The sequence below is a fragment of the Gadus morhua genome, chromosome 20 (assembly GCF_902167405.1).
Source record: "Gadus morhua chromosome 20, gadMor3.0, whole genome shotgun sequence".
Lineage (NCBI taxonomy): Eukaryota > Metazoa > Chordata > Actinopteri > Gadiformes > Gadidae > Gadus > Gadus morhua.
The window spans coordinates 5,853,423-5,864,903 of record NC_044067.1 but is presented as its reverse complement, the minus strand read 5'-3'; the positions used below and the strand labels follow the sequence as shown (position 1 = coordinate 5,864,903).

At 42.5% G+C, this 11,481-nt stretch overlaps 1 protein-coding gene across 1 annotated transcript; it reads right to left on the bottom strand.

Annotated features, from left to right (window-relative positions):
- Positions 1–2,930: 2,930 nt before the first annotated feature.
- hacd2 (3-hydroxyacyl-CoA dehydratase 2) lies at positions 2,931–10,840 on the bottom strand. Its single transcript, XM_030343009.1, has 7 exons — positions 10,631–10,840; positions 9,594–9,711; positions 8,972–8,990; positions 8,375–8,463; positions 7,459–7,580; positions 5,130–5,308; positions 2,931–4,816 (listed from the first exon to the last, which is right to left on the bottom strand). The coding sequence occupies exons 1-7, from the start codon at positions 10,753–10,755 to the stop codon at positions 4,734–4,736; spliced, it is 735 nt and encodes a 244-aa protein (XP_030198869.1). The 5' UTR covers positions 10,756–10,840; the 3' UTR covers positions 2,931–4,733.
- Positions 10,841–11,481: the final 641 nt, after the last annotated feature.

Genomic DNA, 11,481 nt, shown 5'->3' with positions numbered 1-11,481 from the left:
CCCCCTCCACGTCTGTGATCAGTGCTTACATCTTCATCACGGGGACGACCCTCCTACACCGGGGCTCGTCCTCATCAGAGGCGGTCCGCGTCCGGCGTGTGTGTCGCCTACCACGGTCCAACAAAAACACCACTTTCTCTCGCACCACGTGTTATTGCACCGTCCGCTTAAAGTCCGTGTTCCTGCGCCGAGTGAATGACCACCAGCACCCCCATCACTACCGAACACCTCCCTCCCGCCCCCCTCCAGAAGATGCGATCCGAGTGCAGGGGTGTTTAGCAGCAGCAGCAGCAGCGAGGGTCCGTGCGGTAAACATCAACAGCTTCCATAGGCCCGTAGGCGGGTGTCCTGCGCCCCATGCCGAAGCTCTGTTACCCCGCGGGCTATGGCGACGATATCTCCCTGCGAGACTTCATTCAAACGACGCGTGTTCTGCGCGTGGCATCATAAGCATTTTCTTTTCTTTTTTTGCACCGCTGATTGCTCTTTGATGGCCAGATTCAACCAAGGATGATTCCGGTGTAACCGCACCGCCCCGCCGTTTCCATTGGACAGCCGAGAGGGTGACTCACACTTGAACGATTTTCATTGGTTCGCTGATGTGTCGATCCCTGGCTGTAGGAGTCGCGCGCGCTCTGCCGGCAGCTTCGGATGGGGGGTGGGTCCCTCACAGCTGGACTCCCAGGACGTCAGGAATTTAACCCCGTGTTTGAAAACATCTGTGGGATGGTTGTCCACTGTTGAGAGGAGAATGTGGGTGTCTTTGGTCACGACGCCGTCCAATAATTGGTTAGGGGGTGCATTAGAATCAGAATCGGAATTTGCTTTATTGCCTAAATGTGACAAGTAGGCCTACATGGAATTTGTCATGGTATTTGCTGCAAACCATAACCACAGACATAGTAGGATATTCGAAACATTTACAATAACCAAACAACATGTAAAATATACATCATGCTTACAAGAAATAGCTCAAAAGAAAGGCATTTACAAATAGCAGCAAAAGACCATGTTGTTTTAAATCAAGATTTGAAAGTGAAGTGCTCTGTAGGAATGTATTCCTTCTAAACCGTTCAATACCAAGATGTCAGCATTAAAGATAGACATCATAAAACAAACTGGCAATAAGCTGATGCTATGTCTGAGGCATCCTTTGATTAGACGTAGGGAATGCTTTGGTGCACTCTAGTCTCATGACTGATAAGCCCCTTCCTTGTCAAAATAAACCAAAAGACATACATCACATTATTTTACTAGAGATATTAATATGCCATCCCTTCACTGCTTGACTTAACCCACCCTACTTCATTCCATTGAAAATACACACTTGTAGGCCTATGTGTCAAAATATTGTTGTGGGTGTCTGGCACAAAAAACAATCCACCAAGACAATCTTTTTAATAAATGGCTTGGTCTCTCTGCAGAGGATTTCGGCTGTTTCTATTCAGAAACAATATTCATACAACTTTGCCAAAAATGGGACTGCCTGTATTCATGTCGTCTGCCACGGACATCTCAAAACTCAAATGGTAGGCCTACAAGTATTTTTACATTCGATTCGATTCATTAATTCTTGCGAAAAATATTAGTTTTTGTTGTTGTGAAACCTTGTAAACGGACTCATAAATGAAATCCCAACTATGCTTTCGAGTGCACAATAAGGGCTTCAGAGGAAGGTCAGGAAGGGCTTTTAAACAACGCTATAAAGCAGTTGTATTTATTACGACTCCAAAGAAAACTGTCGTGTGCAAGGGTTTATTGAGCTCTACTGCCACCACGTGATCTCCGAGAGGCACTTCAACATGTTCTGTTGAATAACTCTAGAATAAGTCCATTAGACACTGACACTGTCTCTGGACTGGAACAGTAGTCTTGATGCTGACCTCTGTAGGAAAATCAGCTTTGATGGAAGATAATATATTTCACTCTTTCTTTGTTATGGCAAAGTTGAGGCAGCAGTGAATGTGGGTTTTGAAGGGCCTTCATATGATCCGTAGCCACATGGTTTAAAAAAAGCAAATGTTTGTGTTCAGTCTGGTATTTATTCACCTCATGTTAAATGTAAACCCTCTGTTGTGGTTGTTTTCCACAGGTGCTCAACATACAGAAACATAGACATGGACACACACGCACGCAAGCACGCACGCACGCACGCACGCACGCACGCACGCACACACACACACACACACACACACACACACAAAATCACATACACTCTCACACACACACACACACACACACACGCACACAGACAATATGGTTTCTGCAATGTTATTTAAATATTTTCTGTATTAATGTTGCACCTGAAACCTGACTGTGTTAACTAATGAGTGCTGGCTGCAGTCCAATCTGTTGACTCCAGTGCTTCAGTGTGATGCGGGACTGGATACTTGTGAGGTGACTTGTGACTCTGTGGGATACCTGGATACCGGATGATGTTTGATTAAGTAGGCTTCATGTGGCAGTGCTGTTGAATGTCCCAAAGGAGTATGTGACCACCCACAACATTTCAGTACTTAGTGAGTGATTCACCAGTGGAATTAAGGAGTGCATGCACTCAGACACACACACACACACACACACACACACACACACACACACACACACACACACACACACACACACACACACACACACACACACACACACACACACTACCAGTGACCAGTGCCAGCACAGCCAGTAATGCACTCAGAAAGTCAAAATAGGTGCACCACTGTAGCCGTCAATTTCATGAAAGCATTTATGGCAATGCCAGTTATGGTCTCAGTTGGTATCGCATTTATTAAAACATTAATTTGCATGCATATCACGGTGACTTCAATTTCCAAGTCATAGGTAAATTATTATTAACTTCATTTGTTTTATTTGAATCCACTCTACTTCCAAGCATATATACTCTCAAATGACAACCACAAGGAAAATAACCATTGCTGATATTGTACGTTTATTGTAAATATATAGTAAGATAATTATTGTTCCTAGTAATTACAAAGTCTGCTGGTCCCATGCTCATCATCAGGTATCAAAAGGGTGGAGAAGGCTTTGACATGCTTCCCGTTCACCACAAAGTGCCACCATTGCCAGGCAAACGGATGATGTCTTGGTTCATGCACTTGTACACCAAGCTGGTCTCCTACATGTACTGCATAATGGCTCACATTGTCTCTGGATCCAGGAAGAAGAAAACGTCAATATCAAATAAGAGCACACAACTCTCTTAAGTACACATCGCACATCAGATTCCCAGATTGTTTTTATCTTTTCTATGTTTTCTTTAATCGGGCATTGTAAGTAACACACGTGTTTAATTAATGACATTAACTTATGCATTTTCATCAGCAAAATCCTCAAAGCAATCCATGTTTGCAATTACGCCTGCTTGCATCAACCCCTTTGCTGCCTGACATTGAATGTGTCTGTGTGTTTTGTCATGTTTTTTCTGCCGTCAGTTGCCTTGTCTTTTTATCAAAGCAACCCTGTTGTGGTGACATAATAAACACAATTGTGCTGTTCAGCCTGAGCATTTAAAACAGCCCTCATTGTTTTCTAAAGCAGTTCCTTAATTGTATAGCTCGGATTATAGGCAAAAATGTGTTAAGCCACTTTTTTTATGAACAAATCTTATGAGATGTGTAACTAAAAATCCATTAAGCATATGTCTTAACCACCGACCATTATATAAATACAAATACAAAGAAAGAGAACGTTTTCCAAGAAGAAAGGATGCCCTTTGTCAAAAGTAATAGTATTAAAATACATGAGCATGTTTAAAGCTTTGTTGTAGTTAAATGAGGTTGCTCAGTAAATGTACATTAAAACAAAACCTTAAAAACGAGGTTATCTTATCAACGAGAAAACATGAGGTCACACCACCCAAACAAATGACTGACGGCCCTACGCAGCCGCTGGACAGGTTCTGTTACACAAAACATGTAAACAGCAATGCTACATCGCAACCGAATCCTGGACAGATGTAAATATAGTTCCCCTTCCACAGCCCAAATCATTGCCTCTTCTAGTACAGAACAAAAGAAACTCATGCAAGCACAAAAACGAGAAGAGGTTTTATTAAACTAATCGAGGAATGTTATCAAAAAACCTTATGCAAGGAATAAATTAAAAGACTTGGTAGCATCTTAACAAGCCTGTTGGAACATATATGATACAACGCTATAAAAAGTCCCATGTCCTGGATGTGGTAACTTGTATATCATAAACTGCTACTTCCTAGATAACTAAATAGGCTTTGATAGGTATAGGTGGAGGAATCGATATATCTGTGCTACAAGAGAAGAGACTGCTCCTATCAGTGCGTTCGTTCTGGCATAGCGTACTGCGGCGTGATGCTACTCACCGCTCACCAGGAAGCTGTTTGCTCAGTGGTGATCTGAGCATCTCTACGTCGGCCATTTTTCCGAATAAACAACGTGACGGCAATACTTCCGAAAATGAAAAAACTAAAACTAAAATGGGACGCAAGGCCCTCCTACCTGAACGTGAACAAGTGTGTAAAGAATGTGAGGCAGAACATTTAAAAAGAAAAAGGTTAAAAAAGGAAACAGAAAAGAGCGTTATATCGACCCAAATTGAACGTTGGATTAACATACAAACTCCAGGACCGGTTTCCGTTGGGCTATGCATTGTCTCTTCTGTTTTTTTGCAAAGTTTATTTTTGACGCCGTGATCCCGCTTTCCGTTGTTCGTTGACAGTCCAGTGTCCGCGTGCCGGCCTAGTCCATTTTGCTGAGGTCCTCCGCGTGGCCCAGAACTTTCTTCCTCTGGCGGAGCATGTGGAAGTACAGCTGGGGGAAGACTGGAGGAAGAGAGGAACATACCGGGTTCAGAAGATTCCTCAGTTGACATTAAAAATAAATGATAATTTGAAAACCATCCCATTGTGATTATGCTCATATTAACTATTTCTCACATAACCCTTGTTGTCAAAATAAGAAAAAGGCTAGATAAAAACAGAAGAGGGCCACATCTTCATTTAAAGTGTCTCGTTCTACGAATATGAAACTAAGAAATGCACCCTAATGCAACCACGACATAGCGCTGGATGTATTCTAGATTTGGGTCAGGGCCCTGTGTCTTTGTCTGTGTGTGCGCACTGCAGGGCCACTCACGAGGAATGTAGGAGACCATGGCCAGGATGAGGAAGCTGTAGTAGTCGAAGGAGAAGTTGTACTTGTTCGGCAGCGTGATGGAGTACAGGCCCGTCTTCTGCACGTAGGGCAGTGCGGCGTAGATGGTCAGCAGCTCCCCGCTCACACCCATGGGATACAGAACGATGAAGAAGGTGTACCTAGGGCGTCAGGAGAGTCTGGGGGTTAGGGGGCTTCACCGCTGGTTGAAAGGTCATTGGTTCGAACCATCAGTCCCTTTATGTTATAGTAAGACTCCTGGGGGAAGCACAGAGCTTCGCTGCTGCCCCAAGACTATGGAACGCCCTCCCTGACCACCTGAAGACCCCACAGACTACAGCTTTTTTTAAACTAAACCTTAAGACTGGTCTTTTTAAAAAAAGCTTTTTGCTAATTTCTCTATTACTGTATATGTATTATATGTTTTAACAACCCTTTTTCTCTCTTAAACTCTGTAGCACTTTGAGATTTTCAAATGTAAAGTGCTCTACAAATAAAATATATTATTATTATTTATTATTTGAGAACTTGAGCGTCAGTGTTGGGCCTCATTTCCTGTTTCATGTTCTACCGAAGAGAACCTTATTCGCGCAAGAGGTTGGAGCCTTCAAATGAGGATCTGAACAAGTGTACTTCTACAGTGGCAATGCTAAACTACACAGTGTCGATTTGACTTTTTGTACAGTTTGCCACTGTGCTGGTTGAGTTTGTGTTCGCCAATACTCGCTCATTCTCTCATCAGAAATGGTGAATCATCATAAGCTGCTGTCGTGGTCGACATTGCAATCTGCCTGATCGTCACCCCTGTCCCTAACGTCCAAACCGTTTTCACCAACGGTTTCGAGTGAGGCGATGAATCAGAAGACGACGCACTGCTTATAACAAACAAAATTCCCCTTGACGCTGTGGCTGACGCAGGCCCAATCATCAGTGCCACGTTAATGGAGAGCAGCACCTTGCGGCGCTGACAATCACACATCTGTCTCCCGATGTAGAGGACGTGGAGGACGAACAGTAGCCATTTGTTTCGTAGCAACCACAGCGGACCCCCCTCCCCCCCCCCCCCTTAGCCCACCCACCCACCCAGGCGGCCACTGTGAGTGAGTCACTCTACGACCGTTGCCTTGGTTGTGGATGGGGGTGAAGAATATATAGATGAAAAACCATTAAGGGAGGGCCGAAGATGACAGAACGATCGAGATTGCGCACGCTCATCAGACTCTTAATAACAATTCTTTGGAATCGCTTCACTAAGATAGAACAACTCAATCTACGAGGTAGGGCTGGGCTATAAAAAACGATTTTATCGATTAACTCGAGTGTGTAGCTCACGTCGACTTATTTAAATGAAAATCGTCCGCCAACGCTTCCCTCTCAGCTCCCGTAGTTCGGAATGGGCTCAGCCCTCCCCCCGCACAGAGCGCGCATTTACCGAAGTGATACACAAGCATGGCAGCGAGTGTGACAAGTTGTATACAACAATTTATTCATATATGTATAATCTATTTTGAAGTAAACATAATTCATTTGAAATATATCTGTGTGGTTTAGTAATTCGTCGATCTGTTGGTAATTCGTCGATCTGTTGGTAATGCCTTGGGGCTCCAGTAGGGAGATCGCGCTCCTCTTCCTCATTCAATACAGACGAGTGAGGGAAAGAGCTGCTTGTGTGTTTTTTCCTCATTCTTCTCCTGTACACTAATCCCTTTTTTAAGGTTATTACCGTTTGCAAAACACTGTATATTTATGAATACATGTTGAAAGTTTGAATATTATGTTGCCACTTTATCAGAACTACCTCTTTATCAAATAGTAATATTTTATGTTTACAGAAATATTTTATTTTATATTTTACATTTTATGTTATGTTACAAGTTATAATGTTTACAATGGAAGGGCCTGCCATAATGCCTTTTTATGTAAATCTATTTAAATTATGTAAACCTATTTCAATTTTGTCAACTGTAATAGATGTATTTAATAGTCTTGCCTTCGGCTTCGATAGAATAATGATATTAACAGTTCCTATAGGATTTTGCGGGCATTTTTTTGGGATTGTTTTGTGTTTTTTTGTGTAATAAAAAAACACAAATGTAATAATATATAATTTATATTATATTCTTATATTCAATCGCATTTTATGTTTTTTGTCCAGCTTAATATATAATATAAATGGCATATTCCTAACGTGCATAAACAGGGAAATGAATTGGCGCAGAATTGCATGATTTCACAGGAGGCTTGGTCCGAGTTATGTGAATGGTTGCAATCTACCTATACCATGTGTGTTAGTGTCTTCCCCCCATCTTACCTTGCCCATTTAATGAGGTAGGGAAGGTGGTTGAGCAGGCTGAAGGTGTAGAAGGAGTAGCGGATGATCTCCGTTACCGTCCAGGCCGTGACGAACAGCAACACGCTGTCCTCGCTCTGCACCTGAAGCCCAGCATGGAAGCAAGGGCACACGACAGGATGAGGAAGATGATGTGGAGGACGAGGACGAGGAGAGAGAGCTGGGGTTAGTTTGCAAAAGGAACCAGTCGATGGCGTACCGCTGGGTTCCATTTAGTTGCCAGTAGGCCAGATCACACTCAAGGCACAGAGAACAACAGAGCTTTTGTTTTGTTTTGGAGACGCCAATATGTTATTCAGGATGCAAATACTAATGCGGAACACATGCCAGCCACACACACAGACACACACACACACAACCAAACACATAACCTCACACACAACCATACACACCACCACACACACACACACACACACACACACTTGAGCATTTGACCATGCAGGAAAATAAGCAGACACTTGAAAAAGATGCCGTTGTTATACCTCCATCTCAAATTCACTACCAAGCTCTTAAGAGACGAACGTGCTTGAGCAAGGATACCTTACTTTGCTTACACCATCACTCTTCTTCGGTCTATTAACAGGGCAAATAACATTTCTTCATCACTCGTGACACTGAAATCTTACGTACACTGATTTTTCATGCATCATATTTGATATATCTTTTGATTTACCAAACGCTAAATCAAAGCGCCTGACATCAACAATTAGGCCTTTTATCCTGCTGATTCTGATTGGCTCAACTTCATGACACTTGCCATCATATAACTATTTGACATCACATTATACTTAAGCATATTTGATGGTAATCATACGTATTTGGAGGCAATAAAACAATTGTTGCGTTTATGAGCCACAGTGAGGGCAGTCTGTCTCACCTCACGGACGCTGTGAGTAACAGCCCAGGTGAGGAAGACTCTGGACAGGACCTGAAAGCCAGTCAGAACCAGAGACGACGGTACGATCCCTGGAACGAAGGAGACAAACAAACCTTCAAACAACAAGACTTCATCAGAGGCAAAAATCCATGCATTGAATACGAGTATAGAAAATAAAAGTAGGAAAAAAATCTTTCATGTTTAAGTCGTTTGTTCGTTCGTTCGTGAGTTCGTTCGTTCGTGAGTGAGTGAGTGAGTGAGTGAGTGAGTGAGTGAGTGAGTGAGTGAGTGAGTGAGTGAGTGAGTGAACTGCCACGTCGAAGCCCTGAGATGTGTGTTATAGGTCAGCTAGCTAAAGCTAATGGCTAATGGCTGTGTGAGTGAAGAGTGAAGAAGAGGCCACAGGTGGTGACCACCTCCATTACAACCTCCACCCCGCTTTAGCTGACCTAGCTCAAGCTAGGTCACCTAGCTAATTATCTAAAAGATCATGAAGAGAATGGGTTATAAAATCGTATGAGTCAACAACGCGCTGTTTTCGTTAAAGCTTCTATAGCCAAGTTAATGGCCATGATGAGAAGGTAAGAGGGCAATTACCTGCAGCACAGTGCACTATCTGAAAAGAAAGAAAAATATAAGCATTATATATGGTTTTGGAAAACCAGCATAAAACCCTGGACAATATGGAATGTATTATTTTTTCCGAATGGGTTTGATGATGTAAAAATGTTGTGATCAAAGTCCATCAATAAAACATTTCCATAAAATGTTCCAAGCGTTAACTCTGCCAAATCCCAGAATGTTCATTAAGCAAATAGGTATTGGTCTATCGGAGGGTGAATGGAAACAATCGAGCTCTATGCTAAACGAGATTACTTCTCTTATCTGTGTTGTCTGGATACTGTCCATTAGACACACCCTCTGCAATGTATGCAAGTGTGTGTTCATTTACAAGTGTATGACAAAGTCATACAGTGTTCCACTGGTTAATACTTATTGTGTGTTTTAGAGCCAAAGAAGAACGATTCCTAGAGTCTAGCCGTAACTGTATGGCTCAAATAGCGGTCCAGTACGGTGTGCATACCAGAGCCAGATAAGGACAAGGACAGCCGTCTACTCTTCAATGGTTTGATACCCTTTGGCCCAGTGACCGGGAGGGGGAGGGAGGGAGGTGGGAGGTTGAACTCTATGGAGACCAACCCTCTGGCCCTATTATTACCTCCAGAACTGCCCCGGTCTGGAAGAACTTCAGTGGCTTCTCTATGGAATAGTAGAGGCCATGGTAGCTGCCCCTGGCCAGGTAGGCTCGGACCAGGCCCACGGCAATCACCAGCCACCTAGAGGCGGAGAAAATACACACACACACACACACACACACACACACACACACACACACACACACACACACACACACACACACACACACACACACACACACACACACACCCCTTTAGTTAGGATATGTATGAGTTATAGTATGTATATATTGTGTGTTATTACACGTTAATATATTATATTAATGACTGAACTATTGGTAATTAAAAACCAAGACAGAGAAATTTGATGAACATAAAACACAAATGCAGACAACACAGGTTAAAATGTCAGTGAAACCAGTTATCCGAGTGATACTGGGAAGTGATGGTTAATGCATGGGGGGCAGCGGAACAGGAAATCCAAGCCTGACTTCCAGGCAAAGTGTCTCATGCAACAGCTATACTTCAAATGGCAACCATGTCTTCCAATGACTCTCCACACTTCCAATGCATGCATAATGTCTCCCGAAAGAAGCGACACTATGTGACCCAACTGGTTGACAAAGTCACCAAACAACATCGACCCTATTGTTTCGCAATAGTCCAAAGATAGGCAAATACTGCAAATCGTATAATAGTCAGAGGCGTGCCTTGTTTTTTACCTTGTACTGAAAAAGAGACTTTAAATCTAATCTAAAGCCTATTTGTCGAGAATACGATGCATCTACCACGGTGTAGGCCGTGGGTCTATATGTCATCCTTGAAGTTCGCAATACCATATGTTTATCTTTAGTTACATCTATTGAGCATATGCACATTTCCCAGTAAAAGTCGTACAGTTGAACATGCAAATCGGGCACCTTTATATTTGACAGCAGGCGAGCGATTTACCACTACCACCACCACCATTCATTCTGCTACAGGCTATTACTCAGCTCAATGCAAAGCGTACAGAGGCATTACAGTTAAGCAGCACAGCAGAAACTAACTGGCTACATACCCTGCTGTCATTACAACGTTGTAGATGACGAGGTACGCCGTGGCCAGCGCACCCGGTCCCCTCTTTTTCTTGGGTGCAGCATCACCCTGCATCGTTTTGCTGGGTCCCATGGCAGGTGCCGACATGATTGCAATGTCTGATCCCCACAGTTCTGTCTCGGATCCTGTGTCGTTTCAAGACCAGGAAATGAAAGACACAAGGCCTGAGCTGAAATGGGGAAATCTCCGTGACGGGCGCCCCCTAGTGGAGTCGCCCCTTTTTATGGAAGTGCAACAGTCAACAACAAAAATAAAGTATACTCAAAAATAAGAACAATAAAAATATTGAGGCGTTCAATGGGTTGAACATTATTGTTATTAATAAATCATATTTTGTATTGATTATTACCAGTAGTGGGAAAATAGTAGGTAAAGGTACCCCTGTTATTTTGTAAATATTTGAAATACTTACAATACATTTAAATCTTCCAATACATACTAACTGAGCATGTCTTCGTATCCAAACAAATTAAAGGTAGTTACAATAACCTTTCAACAAAATATATTTATGTGTTGATGACACTGGTGGGTTTCTGATATTATTCCTATCTGTATTATCATTACTTATTAACAAACGTTCAATTTCACATTAATGAAATCACCATTTAAAGTTGAAAAAAAATACTTTTAATGGAAATCCCTACTGATCAAACAGATTCTCAGCCAAGATCATTAGAAAATATCAATATTGACACCTCTGTAGGTACAGTTCAACGTGTTGGCCGCTGGAGATCGCTATTACATTTATCACACGTAGACGTGGGCATTGCGCCGAACTTTAATTAAGGTGAGTACTATAAATTATAAAATGTA